Source organism: Hibiscus syriacus, unplaced genomic scaffold (genome assembly GCF_006381635.1).
Source record: "Hibiscus syriacus cultivar Baekdansim isolate YM2019G1 unplaced genomic scaffold, ASM638163v2 tig00116962_pilon, whole genome shotgun sequence".
NCBI classification, from domain to species: Eukaryota; Viridiplantae; Streptophyta; class Magnoliopsida; order Malvales; family Malvaceae; genus Hibiscus; species Hibiscus syriacus.
The window spans coordinates 3962630-3990055 of NW_024063488.1; the positions used below are offsets into that span (position 1 = coordinate 3962630).

Here is a 27426-nt window from a genome sequence, read left to right on the forward strand (position 1 = left end):
TTGATTTCAAAATAAAATGAAACCTTACTAAATAACATATGGTTTGATGATTCATATATCATTCTTAACGGATAACCGATTCTCGATTCAATTTGTTTGACCGATCCGGTCCGGTTTTTTTTTTCTGAAACAAATACAAAGATTAAAACTGCAGCAAACAACAGGTTCCAACTAAAGGAGCTTCTTCCTTTCAAAAAAATGTCTTTAAATGCCAAATCTGCAAACCAGCCACTGATAAGCATACAACAATGGAGAAGAAACCAAGTGTTGTCATTTTCGAATTTGTTTCGCTGTTAAGATGTTGCATTTCTTCTTCCCTGAATTTAAAAAAAATACTCGAATAAACATTATCGGTATTGCATGAACTAATCGAATTAAATCGAAAATAAACACCTCTCGCGAAGATAAAACATCTCTTCATGGATGTCCGTGACGGTGTCATACAATTTCTTCAGTTCCAGCTCCATCATCTACAAGGAATAGAATGTTAAAAGTTGTTAACTGTGATGCAATCGGACTTTTAAGTATTCGTGTCCGATATGTATTCGAACATATACATGAAGATTACCTTTCAAAACCCTCTTGGTCCGAGTAACATAGTAAAAAGGTATACACTTTTTATTTCTCTTGGCTTCGGGATGAGTATCAGATACAAGTATGTATTCGAAATCAGTCAAAGCTAAATAACGTCAATGTTATTCCTACTCTTCATTTCTCTCGGAGTACTTATGTGAATAATTCGTGTTTGACGCATATTCGAATATGAATCCGAGTTAATAAAACAATATGGTAAATGAACTTACATCAACCTGCCCTTTCTTGGCAACCAAGGACCAATCTTTAGCAGCAATACCAGTTTTCCAACCAAAATCAATGGTGATCCTTACCGGAGGCTGGTGATTAGCTGCCAAAAAACAAGCAGTGTAAGCACCCTTCTCAGCCGCGGTAAATGCAAAGTTGCCGGAATCCACATCGTCTCCGATGTGATAAATGTGTCCATAAGGTGAACTCGCCTACAAAACAAATGTATACCGCAAAACAACTTGTTATTTACACAATTCTTCAAAAATTCAAGATCAAAGGTGAGAGCTAATTTGAACTATGTTGCTCCAACTTTTCATTTTTAATCCATGAGTGAAGATGTAACCTGTAACACCCCCAACCCGTATCCGACCCGGATACGAATCCGAAGTGTCACATTGACTTTTCAAACCTTGACTCTTAAGAAAAATCCCGGGAAATTTAAAACTTTATTTAAATCAAAATAAAGACTTTATCAGAGTGCTCGTACTTAATGACTTATTACATGCCAACACTTTATACATAACCAAATACATACTTTGTCAACTATTTCTGATCTGATCTTTTGGTAAGGAAAACTGACCTGTCTTGCTCCGCATCACTCCTTACTCTTCTCGAAACCTACGTGTGAAACAATCACACGCTAAGTCGAAGACTTAGTGAGGCATAACAACTTATAATGCACTTTAAAACATATATTGATACATGCATGTTCTGTTCTATCATGTTATAGCAATTCCATGCATTTTTCATATCGTATAAAATCATATCAGATTAATTGTAGTAAATACATACATACACATAATTCATCATTAACAGTTTATCATATAATCACATACTTTTTCAATCAAACACTATACACACAACATCATATCATTTCTATAGCATTTATCATACCACTAACTTATATTTGTTCATATCTCTGGATTAGCCCATGTACATATGTGAGAACTATCGATATGTGAGTCTATAGAGGTTGTGCACTATGCTGTCACCACAGCTCGTATAAATGCACCGAAGTGCCCCGTAGAATTGCACCGTAGTGCCATATAATGATGTCCATAAGGACCACGTAGAATTCTTTAAGAATCATATACATATGCTAGGGATCAAGTATGTGTCTTTCCAGACTTCACACATGTTCCAAAGAATATACATATGTCCCGAAGAACCGTATAGAATTGCACCGTAGTGCCATATAATAATGTCCATAAGGACCACATAGAATTTTTTAAGAATCATATACATATGCTAGGGATCAAGTATGTGTCTTTCTAGACTTCACACATGTTCCAAAGAATATACATATGTCTCGAAGAACCGCGTAGACCCTCGACTCTTGGCATGCCAACTATACCCCTAGCTCTCATGACACATAACATGTGCGTTATCATTTATTTCATTTCAAATATTCACATAACTTGTAATTCACTTTCACATATCACTTATCACATAGCTTCTTTTCATATTATCACATAGTCACGTAGTTCACTTATACGTAGATCATTTCCATATAATTCACATGTCACATACTCATCATATCTTGTTCACATATGATCATATACTTCATATAACAGATAGGAACACTTTCACGTAGCTTATAATCATAGGTTTTGTCTCATAACATATACTTGTTTTCACATATATATTTCATATCAATTCTTATACCATCACATAATTCCTTTAACATACATAACATATCATGTAACATTATAATGGAAATATCTATAAGTCATATCACTTAGAGCACATACACTTATAGTCACATTGCTTATATCTTAATCTTATGCCTTCTCTTAGACATATATATATATATTCACATGTTCGGTAATCCACCATTTCATCACATAATTGTGTATTCATATAACTCATTTCATTTCATTTCATATCTATCTATATATATATATCCTCAAGATTATCCTAATATAAATCATATAGCACTCTTATATTTCGTATTCATATTCATCTAGGGCAGACTTATAAACATATCTCACTTCTATTATTTCTCTATATATGATCTAATATGTTTACTTAATTCAATTTCATATAATTCCTATAATCTTCTCATATAACTTCATAATTTTCTATCATACAACCCATGTGTTATAGTTTTATTTAAACATATGAATCCTTCCCATCTAGCTTATCTTATATGTTCATCTTATCATTTATGTTCAAATCTCCTAGTTAGTGTACTATTCTCACTTCATCCTATAGATCAATGTTATCCATCTTATTTCACTTATCATATAGTAATAATATTTTACTATGATCACATAGTTTATATCTCATATAATTCATAACATTTCTTATGTAATTACTTATACTTTATCATCTAACACATAAAAGAACAAATCAATCCATATACTCAAGCATACATACATGCATATTCAACTCATGCCTTTAATCATGCATTCATGTGTAACACTTCAGGAAATAGACTCATCGCAAGTCTTATTCCCATTGCACATCATATACTATTGAATATGCACTCACCTGGCCTCACTAGTCAATTCCAATCTCTTATCTTTCCCTTGATCGATCTTACTTGCCAAACGTTCCGGAATTTCTCTATGCGTAGAATCTACATAAATGTACATTTCGAGGTAATCATTAGATACCTACACTTTTTAATTAGATACTAGCAGCTTAAACGAACTTATTAAACCAATATTCCCATTTTCCTTTAGGGGGAATCGGTTCCCTACTGAGGGGGTATCGATTCCCTCATGACATTCTGGAAATTTGTCGTTTGAAGGGGTATCGGTTCCCCTTGAATGGGTACCGATTCCCCTTGCCCAGAAATCATATTTTCAACCCGAAAATTACTTCATTTCCACTTAAACACTTCATATATCATCCCCTTTTCATTCTTAACTCTAGTACACATACTTAAACCAATCTATATTCATTTATTTCATCTTAAACCTCAAAATCCTATCTTCCATATGAGATTCAAAAAGCATACCAAATTTTCAATGTGTTCTAATTCCAATTCTAACACTTCATACTTCTTAATTTAACCCTTGACAAGTCAAATTCAACTTCACAATCTATTATCTCCTTCCATATCAAAAATTCACTTAAAAACTCATTTTTCTTAATTTCTCATAACTTGTTAATCTTTGAGGTTTAAGCCACCTAAAGCTTTCCTTAATCTTTCTTAATATCCCAAGAATCAAAACAAGCTTTAAAACGAAAGAATTAACCAACTAAAGACCCACTTACCTTATACCAGGCTTCACGGTTGAGAGGAGGAAGAAGAAGACTGAAGAATGCTCTGGACTCTTCTTCCTACGCTTATTACCCTTTATAAAGGGAAATAAAAATTATTCCCTGAAAAATTACCATAGTACCCTTAATATTTCCAAACTTAATCATTAAATCCAACATCAACTTTCTTCAATTAAATCCATGAACTTTTAACTTATTTCGAAATCGAGCACCTAGTTTACAAAATTTGCAATTTAGTCACTGACCCTGATTTGGGATGTTACAAATCTCCCCTCCTTTAAAGAAAATTCGTCCTCGAATTTCCACTACACACATTGATAAAAACATGTCTGTTAATGTTCTCATGTTGTTTCCTTTACTTAATCTTTCTTTCTCTTAGTTCTTCAACTACCTTTTTCCTTTATACATCCTTATCATGTTACTTATCATATAACCAATAGCATCAGTTCTTATCACTCAAAATCCTTAATCAATCAAATTTTTTTTTTCAATCTTTAATTACCTTATAACCATACCAAACTTGTATTTCGTCATCATTTGACCAAAACACAACTTTAAATCTTCTTCAATGTGATTAAACATATACTTTAAGGAGTCAAACAATATTTTCACATCACCTTGCACACTTGTCTTATTTCTATATCAAAATTGTCCTCTGTACTTCCATATTTATCGTATCTGATCCTTTAAATCAATCCCTTTCATTTCTTTATTCCTTATTCCTTATACATAAATCATATATTTCCTTTCATGTTCACATACTCTTGTCTTATTACTTATACTCATCTTTATGTACCAATCTTCATTGCATCCTCATTACTTTAATAACCCATTTCTTATACATAACTTCATTCTTTATCATTCTTATACTTGTATTTTTTTTTCTTCCTGAAGGTTCCATGCAAATACTTATCTCAGTTTCTACATCATAGCTATCTGCTCAGAATATACAACCATATTCAAATTCGCATCATAATCAATTAACTCAACTTTATCTTTTCCTTCAATCTTATAATTCTATCACTTTTACTCTGACAGCTAGATAATAACATTCGTTCAATCTAGGGCACAAGCCCTATTATACCAATCATATACATCCTTTCCAGTCTAAATTATCTCAACCTTCGCTTACTCAACTTATCAATTACACATTGATTCTCATATATCCCAAATTTCATTTATTCAAACTCAACATTCTGACTTCCTGTGTCTTATAATCTGATCATCGATATACATATTCTCAAACTCTTCTTATCAATCCTCAGCTTTATTTAAATATACAAATTCTTACTTCCTTTTCCTTTACTATACCACATTACTATGATCCAAATATGCAACTGTATCCAGATCCATTGCAGATCTGGTTATCATATCCTGACAATATCTTATAATCTTATAATTCCAGTACATTTTTATCACATACTCTAGTTAGCCAATGCTAACTCTTTCCATCTTAACCGCAAACCCTTATCATAAACATACTCTTGTTTATGCGCAATATTATCACTTCGTTTCAAACTCATAAGCTCTGACTTATACATCTTATACGCTTGTCACTGATGCACTTATCCTTGAGTTCTTCTATACGTAATCATCACGTCATTAGATCTTTTTAACATTCTTATGGTGACACCCGTTCACCATCTTCTATCTTATTCACATAATAACAAAACTACTCTACATCGTTTTTCCGATTCCAAAGGATGAGAATTTTCTATCATTATTCATATATGATTTCAGCTTTCTGAAATCAGCTTTTGATCTTACTAGGCATTTCCTGAGGTGTCCGCTCTTCATCCTGCCTGGCCAGGGCAAGTGAATAGCTATCACAATCAGGAATATCACCTTTCACTTACTTCGAAATTATCACGATTGGATTTCTACTGTATAAAACTATTCTTATTTTATTAGCAAGACAACGTGTAACCCCCTAGACCCGGCCTATGCGTTTCGACTAAGTCTAGTGGATCACATTATAATTATTAAAGACATTTTTCGCAACCGTTATTCAATCAATATAAAATCACATTATAAAAACATGAAATTATAAACAATTTATACTATCAAAATCCAACTTGTAAATATAGTACAAATAAATAATAATTTAATGTAAAACATGTCTTCAAATTCAAAATCACAATAAACCGAGCAGTAGTAGCAAAAGTGTTATCATTATAAAATCCGATATTTTAAAATAAGGTCCATGTCACCAAAATAAAGTAAACTTGACAGATAAAAACATTACAATCTGATTTACTTCAAGAGATATGTTGATCCTCCAAGTGCTCGAACCAAGGTATCTACCCAACAGTATCTGAAAGGGGAAAACATTTTCAAAAGGTGAGCTAGGCTCAGTGTGTCCCAACATTTCCATAAAATCACAATAGGTACAAATCATATTCCAGTAATCTCACAAATTCGTAAAAGAGTTTAACTTTTTGAAAATCATAGTTTAAACCCTTTTCTGGTACACCATCAGTAGTTCCCAAAATTATTTTCCATATAGCTTACTTTATGCACATAGCAAAAAGAAAGCCGACTTAAGGATAGGCTCTGAAGCTTGTATCCTTAAGCCCAAGTCAATAAGTCCATATAGCTTACCCTAAGCACACAGCAAAGGAAAGCCGACCTAATGAAACATCTTGGGGCCCTCAAGAGTCACATTAGGCCCAGTTAGCTTGATCAGAGCTATTCCATCGTATTTCAATTCCAAAATTCAATTGCACCGTGACATAAACTCCATAAATCCAAAAACATGGTAATCATATACCATTTCAAAACAAAAATTAGATAGCAGCCATATTCCATAAATTGTCACATTAAATTGGTGCATCCATAAAACAATAGCCAATGAATTCGGTGTACCACGTATTAAAACCAATAAAACAGTTCAATAACAAGTAGGGAACACACCTCGACAATAGATTCAAATAACAAATCTACTGATTGCTGGTTTCACCACGCTCTGCTACAGTTTTCGAACGGGTAAATACTGGCACACGTGGTTTAACTGATCTAGAAGAGCTGGGTCGAGCTGTCGAATGATCCGGAGAGTCTCTTGTACCTTCAAACAATAATATTTATCAGTCTCAAATCCTATTTAATTGTTCAAAGCTAAACTTCTTAAGTATATACGCATTTTTCGGGTTTGACTATCAATTTGAGGTATTTCGAGTCTGAATTTGGCCAAACGGATTACGGAATCGGAATCAGGGCGTCGAAAAACATAAAGTATGACTTTTCGAAAATTCAAATTCTTGGTCAAAGTCAAAGTCAACCACTTTGACCGTAGATTTGGAGACCTTCGGATTCGAATTTGACAAAACGGACCACGGAAACGGATTCGGCACGTCGAAAACTATCAGGATAGGTATACTCGGAAAAGATTAACGGTCGTTTAATGCTCGGTCAAAGCCATTTTAAGTTTTGGTCAAAGAAAGTCAACGGTCAACGGTCAACGGTCGGGTCGGGTCGGGTCAACGGTCGGGTCGGGTCGGGTCAACGGTCGGGTCGGGTCGGGTCAAAGGTCGGGTCGGGTCGGACCGGTCAAACCGATTCAGACCGGTCAAACCGGTTCGAACCGGTTCGAACCGGTCAAACCGGTCAGAACCGGTTGAAAACCGGTTAAACCGGTTTCCAGCAGCCACTCGCCCTGCGGCGGCGCGTGTGGCGCGTGAGGCGTCCTCCGGGGCCCTAAAAATCCCGGAAAAATTTCTAAAAATTATTTTGAGCGATTTCAAGATACTTACAACGATCGGTTCAAATTTTTGAACGGCGGAGAGCTCGATTTCAAATCGGCCGAATCTTTGACTGCACCACCTCCTCACGCGCCGCCGTCTACGGCGGACAAGGTTGACACCGGTGAACTCGGAACGGCACAAGGAACACGATGGTGCGGGAGGTGTCGTAAACGGAGCAACGATCAGCGGTGAATTTAAGATTTCCTCGGCGATAGAGCTAACAAAACCGTCGCTACTTTGACTGGAAATTCCCGACGTTTGGCCGCGTTTCGCTTCAATTAATTTGAAGGGTTTGTTCCTCGCTCGATGATGAACACAACGGTGGTTTCAAAACAACGATCGGAATTCGGACGGAGTCGGAATCGGCTTTGAAGTAGAGTGCGGGAGGAGAAATTTCACAATTGTTTTCTGTTTTGAAAACAGAAAACCATTCATACGCTTAAATGAACTTTTCTGCCGACACTAAAAGGAGTAATGCAGGGCTTGGTCCCTAAATTTCCTTTAACTTCTAAAATGGCCTAAAATTTTGAAAACTTTCGATTTAATCCTCAAATTTTGCCAAATTACTTAATTAAATTTTTTTTTTCTCTAAATTTTATTCCGAGTTGTTACAATTCTCCCCCTCTACAAGAAATTTCGTCCTCGAAATTTACCTTATGAGAATAGTTGAGGAAACTGAGCCTCCATTGACTCCAATGTCTCCCAAGTAGCTTCTGAGGGGCCTCGATTACTCCACTGAACTTTGACCATTGGAATTCGCCTATTCCGAAGAACTCTTTCATCTTTTTCTAAAATCTGAATGGGCTCCTCCTCATATGACAAATCAGGTCTTAGCTCTACTTCTTCAACCTGAATAATGTGACCTGGATCTGGACGGTATCTCCTCAACATTGATACATGAAAAACATCATGAATACGACTTAACTCAGAAGGCAACTCAAGCTGATATGCAACAGGTCCTACCCTCTTCAAGATACGAAATGGTCCAATAAATCTTGGACTTAATTTACCCTTACGCCCGAATCTCAATACTTTCTTCCAGGGTGAAACTTTCAAAAAGACCCGATCTCCCACTTCAAACTGTATATCCTTCCTTCTTTGATCTGCATAAGATTTCTGCCTATCAAATGCCTCTTTCAGACGGTCACGGATTAATCTGACTGTGTCCTCCATCTCTCGCACTAACTCAGGTCCCAACGTTTTCCTATCACGCAACTCAGTCCAACAGATCGGAGTGCGACATTTACGCCCATAGAGTGCTTCATAGGGTGCCATACGAATACTGGTCTGATAACTGTTATTGTAAGCAAATTCAGCCAACGGCAAAAAGTTCTCCCAACTACCATGAAAATCGATTACGCAACCCCGCAACATATCCTCCAGAATCTGAATTACTCTCTCAGATTGACCATCAGTTTGTGGATGAAAGGATGTACTATAATCCAATCTTGTTCCCAAAGCCGTATGTAACGCCTTCCAAAATCTCGAAGTAAATCTCGGATCTCGATCAGAAATAATAGAAATGGAATACCATGCAATCTGACAATCTCTGAAATATACAATCTTGCCAGCTTATCCAAAGTATAATTTACTCGCACAGGAATGAAGTGAGCTGACTTTGTAAGTCTGTCAACAATCACCCAAACTGAATTTTTTTCAAAGGAGTCATAGGCAAGCCAGTAACAAAATCCATAGTAATACGCTCCCATTTCCATTCAGGAATCTTGATAGGCTGTAACAAACCTGATGGATGTTGATGTTCTGCCTTAACTTGCTGACAAGTCAAACACCTAGCCACAAAGTCAGATATGTCTTTCTTCATACCAGTCCAATAATACCTCTCTCTCAAATTCCGGTACATCTTATCTCCTCCGGGGTGCATAGCATATGGACTACTGTGAGCCTCAGTAAGGATAGTCTGCCTCAATTCAGCGTCATCAGGCACACAATATCTACCTTTAAAGCATAAAACTTCATCCTGATCAATTGTGTAATCTGTGTTTGTCCCCTGCTCTACTTGCTCAAAGATGGAAAGCAAGGAGCTATCAAGGGGCTGCTTAGCTTTGATCTCATCAACCAAGGTCGGCTTAACTTGCAATTCTGCTAACAAAGTGCCATCGTCATATAAATTCATCTTGGCCATTAAAGACCTCAACTCCGATACCGTCTTTCGACTTAAAGCATCTGCTACAATGTTAGCTTTACCAGGGTGGTAATCAATCACGCAATCATAATCCTTTAGAAGCTCTAACCAGCGACGCTGTCTCAAATTAAGTTCCTTCTGGGTCAGAAGATACTTTAAGCTCTTATGATCTGTGAAAATGTAACACTTCTCTCCATAAAGATAGTGTCTCCATATCTTCAAGGCAAAAATTACTGCTGCCAACTCTAAATCGTGAGTAGGATAATTACACTCATGCGGTCGCAGCTGACGGGATGCATAAGCCACCACCTTACTTTCCTGCATTAAAACACAACCAAGTCCTGAATGTGAAGCATCACTATACACTGTAAAATCCTTCCCGGACTGTGGTTGAATCAACACCGGTGCTTGAGTCAAAACCGCCTTTAATTTCTCAAAGCTCTCCTGTTGTACCTCGCCCCAGTCAAACGACACATTCTTCCTTAACAACTTTGTCAAAGGAGAAGCAATGATCGAAAAGCCCTCAACAAAACGTCGATAATAACCAGCCAAGCCCAAGAAACTGCGGATTTCAGATACGTTCTTAGGTCGTTTCCAATTCATAATAGCCTCTATCTTGCTGGGATCAACCTGAACACCTCGCGCAGAAATAATATGCCCCAGAAATGACACTTCTTGAAGCCAAAACTCACACTTGCTTAGTTTGGCATATAGACGATGCTCTCTCAAAGTCCGCAGAACGATCTTCAAATGCTCGTCATGCTCTGCCTCCGTACGAGAATAGATCAGAATATCGTCAATGAAGACCACCACAAATTGATCCAAATATGGTCGGAACACCCGATTCATCAAATCCATAAAAGCTGCAGGAGCGTTCGTCAAACCAAAAGGCATCACTAAAAATTCATAATGACCATATCTAGTGCGAATGGCCGTTTTTGCAACATCAGATCCTTTAACTTTCAATTGATAATACCCCGAACGAAGATCAATCTTAGAGAATACAGTAGCTCCTCGCAATTGATCAAATAAGTCATCAATCCTGGGTAATGGGTATTTATTCTTGACCGTCATCTTGTTCAATTTCCGATAGTCAATACATAATCTTAGCGACCCATCCTTCTTTTTCACGAATAGAACTGGAGCTCCCCATGGTGAAGTACTATGTCGGATAAATCCTCGATCGAATAATTCTTGCAATTGGACTTTCAACTCCTTAAGTTCCTTTGGAGCCATACGATAAGGTGCCATAGAAATAGGTGAAGATCCTGGATAAGTCTCAATCTCGAACTCTACCTCTCTATCAGGAGGTAACCCAGGCAACTCCTCCGGAAAAACATCAGGAAACTCGCTAACTGTACGAATCTCCTCGATCGTGGACAATGCACCTTTGGTGTTCAAAATACAAGCAATGAAGGTCTCATATCCCTTTCGGATCATACGATCAATTTCCATCGCTGAAACTATATTGGAGAGATAGCCACGCCGTTCCCCAATTAACACAACAGTCCGACCATCTGAAGTCTTCAGAGTAGCCCGCTTGTATTCGCAATCCAGCTTTACCTTGTGTTTATTCAACCAATCCATTCCAAGAATTAGATCAAACTCCTCTAGAGGAAGCTCCATAAGATCAGCGAGAAAAATTTCTCCCTGAACCTCGAGAGGGCAACGCCGAAATACTTTATTCACTAATACTGCTTGTCCTACTGGACTCGTAACTGTAACAGTATTTTCAGTGTTCTCTATCGGAATCTGAAGGTTTCGAGATACTGAGCTCGATACATAGGAATGAGTGGAGCCATTGTCCAGTAATGCAAAGTATGGGATAGAATAAATAGTAAATGTACCTGCAATAACCTCAGGCTCATCTCTGTCATCACGACGTCTAGTTGCATAAACCAAAGCTGGCTGTCTAGCCTCAGAAGCTGTTGGCCCTCTATTTTGCTGAGGTCGGGCTCTACTGTCTGTCCTGGACGCTGATCCTCGAGTCTTTCCTTGACTACGATCTCTAATTGGGGTCTGTACTGTAGTCTGCGAACGCACAGGAGTTTGGGTAGTGGTCTGCTCAAACGAAACTAACTGAGGACAATCTCTCCGATAATGACCACTAGATCCACACTGATAGCAAAGACCCATCTTCTTACGACACTCTCCTGAGTGTTGTTTACCACAATACTCACAAAGGGGCCCATTATAATACGACGAAGAACCGCCTCGACTGACATCTAAAGGTGAGGATGCTGCAGGCCTGAAACGTGTATTGCTTCTCTAAGGAGCTGAAGTACGAGTCCTCTTTCCGGACTGTGCTGATGACTCCATCGGGCCTGAAAATTTCTTAGATCGATCTTGATCAACACGCTCTCTACCAGAAGCTAAAAACTCCACCTCTTCCGCATCTTTGGCTCTGCCCACCAGCACATCAAATATCTCATCCTGATGGGTTACAACTTGCCTACGCAGCTCGTATCTGAGTCCAAGGGCAAATTTACGACATCGATCTCTCTCCGTAGGTACCATACTGAATCCATACTTCAGCAATTTCAGGAACTCGATCTCATATTCAGAAACAGTCATGTCTCCCTGAACCAGGTCTTGAAACTGTTGTCGTCTCTGAGCTAAGTAGCGCTCTCCCAGAAAACGGCTCCGAAAGCGATCCTTAAAGAAATTCCAGGTCAAACGATCGGTAGGAACACTACTGGTCACTGACTCCCACCAAGTGTAGGCATTGCCATCTAACATCGCCACAGCACCCTGATATCTCTTAATTGAGTCCAAACCCAACTGATCCATGCGTCTCTCTGTATCCTGGAGCCAATCCTCAGCTTCAGTAGGAGCTCCACCTATCTGTCCCCCAAAAGTTCTAACTCCATTGGCAATCAAAGTCTGCGAAATAGGAACCTCAGATACAACACCAGTAGCTCTGACTGCTCCCTGTATTAACTGCAGAAATTGTCTACCAAAATTCTCATCCAAAGTAACTCCGGTAGACTCTAACTCAATATCGGTCGCTCCTATTATCGGTGTAGTCATGCCAATACCAGCGGCAGGAGGCAGATCCGTTGGGGTCGTAGGAGCATGATCACCTATCGGAGGTGGGGGATCTACCCGTATCTCATCGATCGGATCTGCGAATCTAGCCACTCGACCTCGTCCACGGCTAGTTCGACGACTACGTCTAGCACTCATTTTGATGGATCTCAAGTTTACTACAGAAGATAAAACTTAGGGTTAGATAAGCACTTGGAGTCTCAAACATAGTTAAAATCTTAATAACTTTGTGACATGGCCTTAGTAACTCGTTTTGTAAAATATTTCAAAACCGTATTTTCAATGTGGACTCATACACAGTCCGAGGGTTAAAAACCTGGCTCTGATACCAATAAATGTAACCCCCTAGACCCGGCCTATGCGTTTCGACTAAGTCTAGTGGATCACATTATAATTATTAAAGACATTTTTCGCAACCGTTATTCAATCAATATAAAATCACATTATAAAAACATGAAATTATAAACAATTTATACTATCAAAATCCAACTTGTAAATATAGTACAAATAAATAATAATTTAATGTAAAACATGTCTTCAAATTCAAAATCACAATAAACCGAGCAGTAGTAGCAAAAGTGTTATCATTATAAAATCCGATATTTTAAAATAAGGTCCATGTCACCAAAATAAAGTAAACTTGACAGATAAAAACATTACAATCTGATTTACTTCAAGAGATATGTTGATCCTCCAAGTGCTCGAACCAAGGTATCTACCCAACAGTATCTGAAAGGGGAAAACATTTTCAAAAGGTGAGCTAGGCTCAGTGTGTCCCAACATTTCCATAAATCACAATAGGTACAAATCATATTCCAGTAATCTCACAAATTCGTAAAAGAGTTTAACTTTTTGAAAATCATAGTTTAAACCCTTTTCTGGTACACATCAGTAGTTCCCAAAATTATTTTCCATATAGCTTACTTTATGCACATAGCAAAAAGAAAGCCGACTTAAGGATAGGCTCTGAAGCTTGTATCCTTAAGCCCAAGTCAATAAGTCCATATAGCTTACCCTAAGCACACAGCAAAGGAAAGCCGACCTAATGAAACATCTTGGGGCCCTCAAGAGTCACATTAGGCCCAGTTAGCTTGATCAGAGCTATTCCATCGTATTTCAATTCCAAAATTCAATTGCACCGTGACATAAACTCCATAAATCCAAAACATGGTAATCATATACCATTTCAAAACAAAATTAGATAGCAGCCATATTCCATAAATTGTCACATTAAATTGGTGCATCCATAAAACAATAGCCAATGAATTCGGTGTACCACGTATTAAAACCAATAAAACAGTTCAATAACAAGTAGGGAACACACCTCGACAATAGATTCAAATAACAAATCTACTGATTGCTGGTTTCACCACGCTCTGCTACAGTTTTCGAACGGGTAAATACTGGCACACGTGGTTTAACTGATCTAGAAGAGCTGGGTCGAGCTGTCGAACGATCCGGAGAGTCTCTTGTACCTTCAAACAATAATATTTATCAGTCTCAAATCCTATTTAATTGTTCAAAGCTAAACTTCTTAAGTATATACGCATTTTTTTGGGTTTGACTATCAATTTGAGGTATTTCGAGTCTGAATTTGGCCAAACGGATTACGGAATCGGAATCAGGGCGTCGAAAAACATAAAGTATGACTTTTCGAAAATTCAAATTCTTGGTCAAAGTCAAAGTCAACCACTTTGACCGTAGATTTGGAGACCTTCGGATTCGAATTTGACAAAACGGACCACGGAAACGGATTCGGCACGTCGAAAACTATCAGGATAGGTATACTCGGAAAAGATTAACGGTCGTTTAATGCTCGGTCAAAGCCATTTTAAGTTTTGGTCAAAGAAAGTCAACGGTCAACGGTCAACGGTCGGGTCGGGTCGGGTCAACGGTCGGGTCGGGTCGGGTCAACGGTCGGGTCGGGTCGGGTCAAAGGTCGGGTCGGGTCGGACCGGTCAAACCGATTCAGACCGGTCAAACCGGTTCGAACCGGTTGAAACCGGTCAAACCGGTCAGAACCGGTTGAAAACCGGTTAAACCGGTTTCCAGCAGCCACTCGCCCTGCGGCGGCGCGTGTGGCGCGTGAGGCGTCCTCCGGGGCCCTAAAAATCCCGGAAAAATTTCTAAAAATTATTTGAGCGATTTCAAGATACTTACAACGATCGGTTCAAATTTTTGAACGGCGGAGAGCTCGATTTCAAATCGGCCGAATCTTTGACTGCACCACCTCCTCACGCGCCGCCGTCTACGGCGGACAAGGTTGACACCGGTGAACTCGGAACGGCACAAGGAACACGATGGTGCGGGAGGTGTCGTAAACGGAGCAACGATCAGCGGTGAATTTAAGATTTCCTCGGCGATAGAGCTAACAAAACCGTCGCTACTTTGACTGGAAATTCCCGACGTTTGGCCGCGTTTCGCTTCAATTAATTTGAAGGGTTTGTTCCTCGCTCGATGATGAACACAACGGTGGTTTCAAAACAACGATCGGAATTCGGACGGAGTCGGAATCGGCTTTGAAGTAGAGTGCGGGAGGAGAAATTTCACAATTGTTTTCTGTTTTGAAAACAGAAAACCATTCATACGCTTAAATGAACTTTTCTGCCGACACTAAAAGGAGTAATGCAGGGCTTGGTCCCTAAATTTCCTTTAACTTCTAAAATGGCCTAAAATTTTGAAAACTTTCGATTTAATCCTCAAATTTTGCCAAATTACTTAATTAAATTTTTTTTTCTCTAAATTTTATTCCGAGTTGTTACACAACGTATTCCTTACACTATCAGATCAGAAATTTTTCAATCTATGTTGGCATGTACACCTTTTATGACATTTTGGACTTCGGTTTATGCCGAGAATCGGCTAAACCATAGCTCTGATACCATTAAATGTAACACCCCCAACCCGTATCCGACCCGGATACGAGTCCGAAGTGTCACATTGACTTTTCAAACCTTGACTCTTAAGAAAAATCTCGGGAAATTTAAAACTTTATTTAAATCAAAATAAAGACTTTATCAGAGTGCTCGTACTTAATGACTTATTACATGCCAACACTTTATACATAACCAAATACATACTTTGTCAACTATTTCTGATCTGATCTTTTGGTAAGGAAAACTGACCTGTCTTGCTCCGCATCACTCCTTACTCTTCTCGAAACCTACGTGTGAAACAATCACACGCTAAGTCGAAGACTTAGTGAGGCATAACAACTTATAATGCACTTTAAAACATATATTGATACATGCATGTTCTGTTCTATCATGTTATAGCAATTCCATGCATTTTTCATATTGTATAAAATCATATCAGATTAATTGTAGTAAATACATACATACACATAATTCATCATTAACAGTTTATCATAATCACATACTTTTTCAATCAAACACTATACACACAACATCATATCATTTCTATAGCATTTATCATACCACTAACTTATATTTGTTCATATCTCTGGATTAGCCCATGTACATATGTGAGAACTATCGATATGTGAGTCTATAGAGGTTGTGCACTATGCTGTCACCACAGCTCGTATAAATGCACCGAAGTGCCCCGTAGAATTGCACCGTAGTGCCATATAATGATGTCCATAAGGACCACGTAGAATTCTTTAAGAATCATATACATATGCTAGGGATCAAGTATGTGTCTTTCCAGACTTCACACATGTTCCAAAGAATATACATATGTCCCGAAGAACCGTATAGAATTGCACCGTAGTGCCATATAATAATGTCCATAAGGACCACATAGAATTCTTTAAGAATCATATACATATGCTAGGGATCAAGTATGTGTCTTTCTAGACTTCACACATGTTCCAAAGAATATACATATGTCTCGAAGAACCGCGTAGACCCTCGACTCTTGGCATGCCAACTATACCCCTAGCTCTCATGACACATAACATGGGCGTTATCATTTATTTCATTTCAAATATTCACATAACTTGTAATTCACTTTCACATATCACTTATCACATAGCTTCTTTTCATATTATCACATAGTCACGTAGTTCACTTATACTAGATCATTTCCATATAATTCACATGTCACATACTCATCATATCTTGTTTACATATGATCATATACTTCATATAAGATAGGAACACTTTCACGTAGCTTATAATCATAGGTTTTGTCTCATAACATATACTTGTTTTCACATATATTTCATATCAATTCTTTACCATCACATAATTCCTTTAACATACATAACATATCATGTAACATTATAGTGGAAATATCTATAAGTCATATCACTTAGAGCACATACACTTATAGTCACATTGTTTATATCTTAATCTTATGCCTTCTCTTAGACATATATATATATATTCACATGTTCGGTAATCCACCATTTCATCACATAATTGTGTATTCATATAACTCATTTCATTTCATTTCATATCTATCTATATATATATCCTCAAGATTATCCTAATATAAATCATATAGCACTCTTATATTTCGTATTCATATTCATCTAGGGCAGACTTATAAACATATCTCACTTCTATTATTTCTCTATATATGATCTAATCTGTTTACTTAATTCAATTTCATATAACTCCTATAATCTTCTCATATAACTTCATAATTTTCTATCATACAACCCATGTGTTATAGTTTTATTTAAACATATGAATCCTTCCCATCTAGCTTATCTTATATGTTCATCTTATCATTTATGTTCAAATCTCCTAGTTAGTGTACTATTCTCACTTCATCCTATAGATCAATGTTATCCATCTTATTTCACTTATCATATAGTAATAATTATATTTTACTATGATCACATAGTTTATATCTCATATAATTCATAACATTTCTTATGTAATTACTTATACTTTATCATCTAACACATAAAAGAACAAATCAATCCATATACTCAAGCATACATACATGTATATTCAACTCATGCCTTTAATCATGCATTCATGTGTAACACTTCAGGAAATAGACTCATCGCAAGTCTTATTCCCATTGCACATCATATACTATTGAATATGCACTCACTTGGCCTCACTAGTCAATTCCAATCTCTTATCTTTCCCTTGATCGATCTTACTTGCCAAACGTTCCGGAATTTCTCTATGCGTAGAATCTACATAAATGTACATTTCGAGGTAATCATTAGATACCTACACCTTTTAATTAGATACTAGCAGCTTAAACGAACTTATTAAACCAATATTCCCATTTTCCTTTAGGGGGAATCGGTTCCCTACTGAGGGGGTATCGATTCCCTCATGACATTCTGGAAATTTGTCGTTTGAAGGGGTATCGGTTCCCCTTGAATGGGTACCAATTCCCCTTGCCCAGAAATCATATTTTCAACCCGAAAATTACTTCATTTCCACTTAAACACTTCATATATCATCCCCTTTTCATTCTTAACTCTAGTACACATACTTAAACCAATCTATATTCATTTATTTCATCTTAAACCTCAAAATCCTATCTTCCATGAGATTCAAAATCATACCAAATTTTCAATGTGTTCTAATTCCAATTCTAACACTTCATACTTCTTAATTTAACCCTTGACAAGTCAAATTCAACTTCACAATCTATTATCTACTTCCATATCAAAAATTCACTTAAAAACTCATTTTTCTTAATTTCTCATAACTTGTTAATCTTTGAGGTTTAAGCCACCTAAAGCTTTCCTTAATCTTTCTTAATATCCCAAGAATCAAACAAGCTTTAAAACGAAAGAATTAACCAACTAAAGACCCACTTACCTTATACCAGGCTTCACGGTTGAGAGGAGAAGAAGACTGAAGAATGCTCTGGACTCTTCTTCCTACGCTTATTACCCTTTATAAAGGGAAATAAAATTATTCCCTGAAAAATTACCATAGTACCCTTAATATTTCCAAACTTAATCATTAAATCCAACATCAACTTTCTTCAATTAATCCATGAACTTTTAACTTATTTCGAAATCGAGCACCTAGTTTACAAAATTTGCAATTTAGTCACTGACCCTGATTTGGGATGTTACATAACCTCTAAGAATCTTTCATATATATATATATATATATATATATATATATATATATATATAAACTTGAAAAAATTTAACCTTACAAGTATATTTGTATTCGACACTCACCCTCGAAATAGAGTCTGCAATATTCACACCTCATACATAGATATGAGAATACAACCTCTAAGAATTATCCTCTAAAACTATGGGAAAACATGAAAAATATTGATCATTTGTTGATAAGAACATATGATATAGAGAGTCGCAGTCGATGATCATACGACTGTTGACTTGTATCAAAGTCCTTTGTTTTCACTTTTCATAAGGAAGTTGAAAGAGACAAATGAACAAGAGGGTTCAAATCTGTCAAAATCAGGAGATTTTATAGTAACCTTTATGTAACCATGATGGTTATTCCTAGGTTGGCACGATAAATAAAACTCGATTGATGTGGTTAGTTGTTAATTAATTTTGGTTCTGACAGATCACATAGGACATGTCAGATATTATATTAAAGAGTTGTAAGTATCGAGAAGTGAAAGACTTCGAAAACCCTATATTCCAAAGATGTTCTAAAATCTCAACTGCAGATATATTTTCTGGAGGTATATATATATAATCTAGCATTCTCACCCAAATCCGAATAACATAGGCATAATTTGTATTTCACACTTGAGAAAGAACAATTAGGTGTTTCTATTACTCAATTTGAAACTTCTACCATAGATTCAGACAACCTTAAACTTTTCAAACCAAATTCAATCTCCAAACATTAAAACAAAACCACACTAAAAGTTCAAAAAACAAAAGAAATATTGGCTGGGGACATACCTTGACAGTGAGTTTATGAGCATCAGGCAAAGGATGAGCATCAGACAAAGGATGAGCATCAGGCAAAGGATGAGCATCATCCGGATTGACAATGGAGTATTTGCCGACACTCAGTGCATTTGTCTTAACATCTTCGGAAACACATTTGGTTTGTCCTGAATCCAACTCAAACCTCATTGATTCCCCAAACTCTGCTTCCAACATTAATCCAAGGATTATCAGAACTAAACCCAGATTTTGTCTACACATTCTTGTCTCAAAAACCCCAAAGCTTGTTGCTTCTCTTTTTCTCTGAGAACTTACGACAATTGGATTGAGATCTGTTTCTTTTGATGTTGGAACTTACGACAACCGGCAGGGCTTTTGTTATTAATAATAATAATGAACAATAGTTAGAATCTGCCGATTTAGATTGGAACTGAGGTTTTTTATTCTGTAACTGCTTTTCGTTTGCAATATTCTATTGGATGTAATCATCACTTACAATAAGTTTTTTTAGCCAATAGTGCAATTTCTTTCCTTGAAAAAGAATCAATTGAACTCGGGGGTAAGGGACTCGTTATTCTCCTTAGAATCTTTGTATTTATATTTAATGTAATATATATATATATATAATTTTCAATATGATACTTGTACTATATAAAATATCTAATTTGTATAAATATTTTAACAAACCTTCTAATGTGGTACATGTACTTTTTTTTAATATCGAATGTGATACTCAAATTTTGATAACATGACTAATAATACTTGAACCGTCAATTTGTTTTTAAATTTATCAATTTCTTTAATATTAAATCTAGAATAACCTTTTCACTTAAACAAGTATGTTTAATTCAACTTAAACATTTTCACTTAACTCGATCTAATCCTCACTCCTATCATGTTTTAATCATGTAGATCTACATTCACAACACCTTCCCTTGCTCCAATCAATTCCCAACAGCTCCTTGTAAGGGGTTTTGTCTGAAAGATTTTAGTCAAGAAGTCGATCTAAATTCAATGTCGCTCAAGATTCGAACTTAAGTTCTTACACTCGCAAGACGAGACTATCAAACCGTATAAGCTGTGAGCCTCTAACTGCAACATCTATAACTTCACCTATCCCTAAACCACGACATTCTTTCACTGGTACGGCTTTGTAAGTGCGGGTTTCTGTGGAGGACATGGTATGCCTGCTGCATTAACTGTTTCTCACCGTGGCTTTGTTCTTTTGCATATTGTCTGAAAGTTCAACAGGATGGATGCGTTAGAATAATCGAACCACCATGCGCTTTCCATTCAACTAGACCAAGCAAGGAGCAAGGAGGTTTACACCGAACTCGGTTCGATTGAGTCATTTAATCATCCTTTAAGAAGTTACATTATGCAACTCAAGTTTCAAATCCCAACACCTGCAAATCTGTTCTCTTATCGCCTAACGCCTCTATTCTAAATGGAGGACTAATACATCAACAGTAAAACAGCATGAGTTAGAACAAGGGGGGCAGGGAGGTTTGAATCGAACTATAGAAGTGTCGGCAGCTCCAAATTCAAATAAATCAACAGTATATGTTTAAAACAAAGCATTGAATCCAACTATAGAAATGCCTGCAGTAAGAATATGGTAAACAATCAAGACCAGAATATGGTAATTGCAGCAGTAAGAATGTAGACTAAATGACTCCAAAATCGTTATATACAAAGCAGATTAAAACACAAAGCAAACTCATGCAAACCAAAAAAAGGATATTATGCACCTCGTCATTTAGGCCAAGTGTATGCATTCTCCAACTCAGCCGGTTCGAATCCCTCTTACCCGAAACTTAGAATAAAAATAAAATGGTTTCAGATATTACACACTCGAATTATTCAACTCTCCAACATAGCACTTACTTCCATAGGTATAAAATAAAAAGAAACTACACCAATTTTTGTATCAATGATACTCAGAACCTCCCACCAAATCAGTTTCTCATATAACATTATAAGTAGCTATGTTACTCTGATTCTTCATTTTTCTTGAAATACCCATATCCAACACATTTCCAAAAGGGTAGGGGTTATGACCCTTAACTTGAAAAATCAAACCAAACATATCGGATACATACCAGTACCCGCAAATATGTCCAACCGTAGCTATGCAGTCCAACAATATTGATAAAAGAATATACACAACGCAACCAAAGGAAGATTAAGCAACTCAGTTACTGGCGTGTTGCAAAAACCTCAATGAGCTCCTTCATTCTCTCAAGTTATACAACAACGATTGAAAAAAGAATAAACTCTTACCTTTCATTTGAGGTCTTTGTGCCGGAGATAATTAAAAAACATGCACCGTAGAAGACAACAATACATAGTCCTTTCCCATGCTTATAATGTCCTTCAATTAAGAAATCCATTGGTAGCCTAAACTAGCTTTTTTTCCACTAAACAATGCCATGCATATATCGTTTGTTAATGAGTGGAACCATAAACATTGATGACTAGATGCCATGTTAGAACCATAAACACCATGTTTAGCATGGCTGGAAAATAGAAACGGAAAAATGGTAAGGTAAAAAGGGGGAAGAAAGTTATTTTTCCTTTCTTGTGTTTGACATAAAGGATGGAAAACAAAGAAGCATAATGATCAACTTAAATAGGAAGGGTTTTCTTGTCCAAGCTGCAAATACACCCATTTTAATCTTAGAAAACAAAGGGATGCATCGGAAAACTTTCCACCCATTTCTTTCCTTTTCCCATCCTACCAGCCATAGTAAGATATCATGACTATCACCAAATTCTACAGTATAACTCAGAATTTATATTACATGCTCAAGGAAATGGTTTAAGCCGGGGGAAAGTGAAAAATAATCGGTACTCTTCAAGTTTTTCAGTAATCATGTTTTCAAGAATCTATCCCTCAATAGCGTTAAGTTGATACCAATGGACTTCTTGATTAAGGGACAATATGAAGACACAAGGACCATTAATCTGATTTGGATGCTAATAAAATTGAATGAAAATGCCTGTATTCCAGTTTATGTCTTCACCGCTACGTATCGGGGTAAACTGGGTAAGCTGAGGATAAGATTCAATCATAAATTAAGACAACCAGCGAAATTAAGGAAATGAAGAAGACAAATGTCAGATAATAAACTCAGCACTCTCAGTACAACTGCCAGTGGATGGAAGAAGGTACAAGGTTTAGAACCTCTAGACAAATGCAAACTAAAAAGCAGAAACAACAAAATAAGGAAATAAAAGTCTGCAACAAGCATGCCGGCTAACTAGGTTCTTGGGGAGCACATATAACAGAGCTTGGTGTTTTTGGTGTCATGGACATGGAAAATTTCAAAGAGAATAGTAAGATCTTCACATATATTTGGTCCTTCTAGGTAGTTGCAACAGGGTGGGCCATGAGTATGTCAAACCATGGTTCATCTGGTCTTCAGGTTTAGGCAGGCTTCAGCAAAGTAAGCAGTAGGCTGGCTTCAGGCTTCATAAACCAGCTGTTTTAATGGGATTGGAATGGCAACAAAGGGAAAAAACGAGCATCAGATCTGTAATTGGGGAGATTGGATAGGCTATACACTAGTATGTATTGGTCCAAATCAGAGAATTGCCACTTATAGAAATAGACAAAAAAATACTTAGAAAACTCTAATCTATCTGAACGTACCAATTCACAGAATTTTAGTAACCGTGATTTTAGCGCCGGGAAACAGGGTTATGGCTTGATAACCTGGTAAGAGAAGTTAATGATGAATATTGAAGAATCCTAATAGAGTGTGCATGTACCAACCTAATCAAAACCAAAAGACCTAAAGACATGCTTGAGAAATAACAAATTTTAGACTGGCATTGTTCCCTTGAAGAAAACTTTATGCCATGAAGTTCAAATATTTAAATGTGATGTTTGTAAAAGAGCAATCACTTCCTCAGCCCCATGCATTTTTCCTACATTGGCATCCATGACAATAATATGAACAACAAAAATGTTCTTTTAAGGAAAGAAATTATTCTCACCCAGGACCACCACGCCCTGAAGAATAAGCTCCATAAGCACTGGAACTATTACCAATCTACAAATAATATTAATAATCATAATTATTCATTATCAGCACGGCGAGAGAGAAAAAGAGGCAACAATGTAAGCAAAATGGGAAAGCTGAAACACTAAAAAACTATATTAAGAACAATATGGAAGGGAACAAGCTAAGGCACTAAAATATTCACTTGATAACTGGGATAACAAACAAATTATATTTTTGTACTTCACCTGCCTAAGGTACTATAAAACAGTAAAAGTAAAGAAATACCTGGAGGCCACCATAACTTCCATAGCTGTCACTAGCAGCTAAATCACTGGAGCCATAACCACCAGAATAAGTATGCAGACGCCCATGTCTCTTGCCCTCTCTACTTTCATAACTCAAGCTGTTTGTTCCTTCAGTTGGCATGTGAAGATATGGCAAGACTGGCACTAATGCAGAAACAGAACCTTCCCTATCAAAAAGATTGGCTCTTAACCGCGTTGTTACTTGTACCAGGGCATCCTTAGCAACATCAAGGTCTCCAGAAATCTGATAATACATATAAACCAGCAATGTTTACTCTCCATTCCTGTTAATTGAAAAACATACAAATACACAGAAATGATTAAGAAAATCCTATAAAAGCACCAATGGTACTGCACCTGAACCATCTCATCATCTTCAGATGCTATTTTTGGAAGGTTTTCCTTTGACAAGATACGGATATTAGCTTTTGTAATCCTTCTCATCTCAGTTACAATAGCTCCACCTTTACCAATAAGGCAGCCAATACGTGAAGTTGGCACAAGTAAACGGGTTGTGAATGATATAATTCCAGAGTCTCTTTCAATCTTCTCACTGCATCTAGGTTGCAACCGTGCAGATGCTTCAATAGCAGGTGAAAATGTATCCTCAAAGAACTAATACAACACAAGATTAGGATATCATCAAATCTAGCACAAGGCACAGGCACAGATACTTCCACAAGACATAAACATATTAAAAAGCTTACCTCTTTAGCTGATATAGTTATTATGCAATCATCTCCATCAGTACTTGTGCTATCTACTTTGATCGCTGCACCTGAATCCTGCCTGATCTGGTTGATTATGGCACCACCTTTGCCAATCACACCTCCAATATTAGCAGTTGGACAAACCAAACGAAGAGAAAATTCTTTTGATGACTTCTCATCCCTTGGAGCTGAGTACATGGAGCGTGGCCATTCTCCAGTGTCACCTTTGTATCGTCCATATGGACCAACCAATGAAGTTAACCCTACAACCTGGGCACCAGCAGAAGGACCAAGCATTGCACCACCAGCAGGATATGCATTGGACACAGCAGAAGCAAGCAAGTGCTGAGTTCGTGAAGGATTCTCATGAAGGCGAGATGCAATTTGATGCAGAGCCCTTTTCACAACAGCAGCTTCCCCAGATATCTAAAGCCAAAAGCAAATTAGAAGTGTAACAAACCAACCATTTGTTAACATAATAATAAGATGAAGAAGAAGAAGAAGAAGAAAAACTATCAATGTTACAGGTAACAAACAATATAGAGTAAAATTATCAGGACAGAGTTAAAAATATATCTGATGCATGCCAAAAATAGAAGCACAAAAGACTAGGAGTAAAATTCATAAATTGACGAACTCAAGACTGAATGGTTAAATACTGAATTGTTGACTTCAGCAATTAAAGACAACAAAGTTTGCGTCCAAACATTGACCCTAACCACAAGTAAAAATCTCTTTAATAAACTAAGACTCTTCTCCGAAGAACCTTTTCCTGTATCAATGTATGGTGTGAAATATATTTTAAATGAGAGGATATAGTGGAACAAATCAGCAAAATCTAAAACACTACCACAAATTGAATAGTCAAATTACCTGTACAAGTTCATCTGAAGGCAAGGCACAATAAGGTAAATCATCCTTAAGAATGCGAATCTGGGCACCAGTTTCACTACGTATGTTCTGAACAATCTGTCCACCCTTTCCTATGATATATCCAATCTGATCAGAAGATACAAGAAGCCGAGCAGAAATTTGGCGGCCTTCAAAATCTTCATCACTGTGCAGATCTTCAGCAACAACTTTGTCATGCACCCGGAATAAAGCATCTTGTGCAGGAGAAACAAAAGTGTCCCCATCTTCAAGGGCATTTGTCTCGTCTCTAGAGCTGTAGATAGTTACCACACGCCCCTCGGAACCAGGAACTGACTCACCAATTCTAATCTTCGATTTGGTGTCTGCCCTTAATTGCTTAACAATCTCCCCTCCCCTTCCAATAATGCTTCCTATCTTTCTCGCAGGGCACAAATACCGATAGACGGTATCATCTGAGCCAATAACAAATTGTTCCCTGTCATCACCTGCATTTCTCCTCTTATATGATCCATTCTCAGAATTATCAGACTGAGAATGAGCCCGCTTCACATAGCTATTCCTCTGACCCGCCATTATTATCAGCAAAATAAATACCTGGCTCCAAGACAATTGCAAAACATTTCAAGACTTACTAACTGAACCAATCTTGAGGATCAAACCATCCAAAATGTAAGCACCAGCACAAAAGCTCATCAACAGACCTAATCAACAGGTAGTAAAGTGATATATTTTCATTTTTCAATCATCAAATCATAATTCATATGACAATAGATTTCCACTTGATTGTTGTTTTTACAAATTCTTTTTTATACAAACAAAAAGAACAAAAAAAATGTCTAGAGACAGAAACATATACATATTTTTAGAGGATAAAAATATTCACCTTAATGAACAGCAATATGTTCAAAATTACTTTCACACATAAAAATAATGTTTCAACTTTGAATAAATACTAGGCACCAAGCATTCGTTCATATAAACTGAAGCAAATGGAAAAAGTATCAGTAACAGCATTGAAAACAAAACAGTTGCATAAATCCTAACATATATCAGCTTTCCAAATAGGCAAATTCAAAGAAAAATAACCAACTCATGTCAACTTTGATCTACAAGTTTATCTTCTACAAGAAATCAAAATCCCGCTGAAAATCACCCATCCAAAACTAATATAAACAGATAATCAAGAGAAACTCAGTATTAGAAAGACTCGGTAACGTGAAAGAATATAAAAATCAAATCAAAGCCACAAATTCGAACGGCATACATATAATTAATCTCGAAAAAAATAACAGAAAAAATAGACTCAATAAATAAACTATAATGCGTCACATCCAACACAATAAAGCTGAAGCCAACGGGGAAAATACCTATAATTTCAGCTGTGAAATAATAGAAAAAGATAATAAACAACAGCTATACACGTAGATCTTATCAAAAGAGAGACTAAAAGTACAAAAAAGAAATTAAAGAAGAGCAATCAAAGGGGAAATAATTGCCAAAAGATATTGGGGTTTTACCCGATAATTGATGTTGATTCTCAACGTGTAAACGACGAGATTTTAAATAAATGAAAGAAAAGAAAAGGCTAAAGACAGATTTTTTGGGACGAAAGACGAATTTCTTTCTTCGTTTTGTGAATTGTTCTTGGGGTCTTTTTCCCTAGGGTTTCGTTTGACCGTTCTGGCTTTATTATTATATATATATATATATTGTTGGGTTGAGACTTAATGTGAAAA

At 36.8% G+C, this 27426-nt stretch overlaps 2 protein-coding genes across 3 annotated transcripts; both read right to left on the reverse strand.

Moving 5' to 3' along the window:
* Nucleotides 1-93: 93 nt before the first annotated feature.
* Nucleotides 94-20295, reverse strand: LOC120190166 (transmembrane emp24 domain-containing protein p24delta9-like). Its single transcript, XM_039193289.1, has 4 exons — nucleotides 19805-20295; nucleotides 804-1013; nucleotides 394-470; nucleotides 94-317 (listed from the first exon to the last, which is right to left on the reverse strand). The coding sequence occupies exons 1-4, from the start codon at nucleotides 20051-20053 to the stop codon at nucleotides 191-193; spliced, it is 663 nt and encodes a 220-aa protein (XP_039049220.1). The 5' UTR covers nucleotides 20054-20295; the 3' UTR covers nucleotides 94-190.
* A 2563-nt stretch (nucleotides 20296-22858) lies between these two features.
* LOC120190684 (KH domain-containing protein HEN4-like) lies at nucleotides 22859-27351 on the reverse strand. 2 transcript variants are annotated; one of them, XM_039193734.1, is made up of 8 exons: nucleotides 27208-27351; nucleotides 25691-26335; nucleotides 24815-25243; nucleotides 24465-24722; nucleotides 24088-24351; nucleotides 23795-23850; nucleotides 23448-23510; nucleotides 22859-23277 (listed from the first exon to the last, which is right to left on the reverse strand). In XM_039193734.1, the coding sequence occupies exons 2-7, from the start codon at nucleotides 26261-26263 to the stop codon at nucleotides 23477-23479; spliced, it is 1614 nt and encodes a 537-aa protein (XP_039049665.1). In that variant the 5' UTR covers nucleotides 26264-26335; nucleotides 27208-27351; the 3' UTR covers nucleotides 22859-23277; nucleotides 23448-23476. The 2 variants fall into 2 exon arrangements, with proteins under 2 accessions (XP_039049665.1, XP_039049664.1); XM_039193733.1 differs by having other exon boundaries at nucleotides 25691-26284; nucleotides 27208-27350.
* Nucleotides 27352-27426: the final 75 nt, after the last annotated feature.

Coding starts and splice junctions, on each gene's coding strand:
- LOC120190166 (XM_039193289.1), bottom strand. CDS start 20,053: ATGTGTAGACAAAATCTGGGTTTAGTTCTGATAATCCTTGGATTAATG. Junction 471..803: donor CCAAGAAAGGGCAGGTTGAT/GTAAGTTCATTT, acceptor TATTCCTTGTAG/ATGATGGAGCTGGAACTGAA. Junction 318..393: donor ATGTTTTATCTTCGCGAGAG/GTGTTTATTTTC, acceptor TTTTAAATTCAG/GGAAGAAGAAATGCAACATC.
- LOC120190684 (XM_039193734.1), bottom strand. CDS start 26,263: ATGGCGGGTCAGAGGAATAGCTATGTGAAGCGGGCTCATTCTCAGTCT. Junction 24,352..24,464: donor AAGATGATGAGATGGTTCAG/GTGCAGTACCAT, acceptor ATGTATTATCAG/ATTTCTGGAGACCTTGATGT. Junction 23,851..24,087: donor GAAGTTATGGTGGCCTCCAG/GTATTTCTTTAC, acceptor TATTATTTGTAG/ATTGGTAATAGTTCCAGTGC.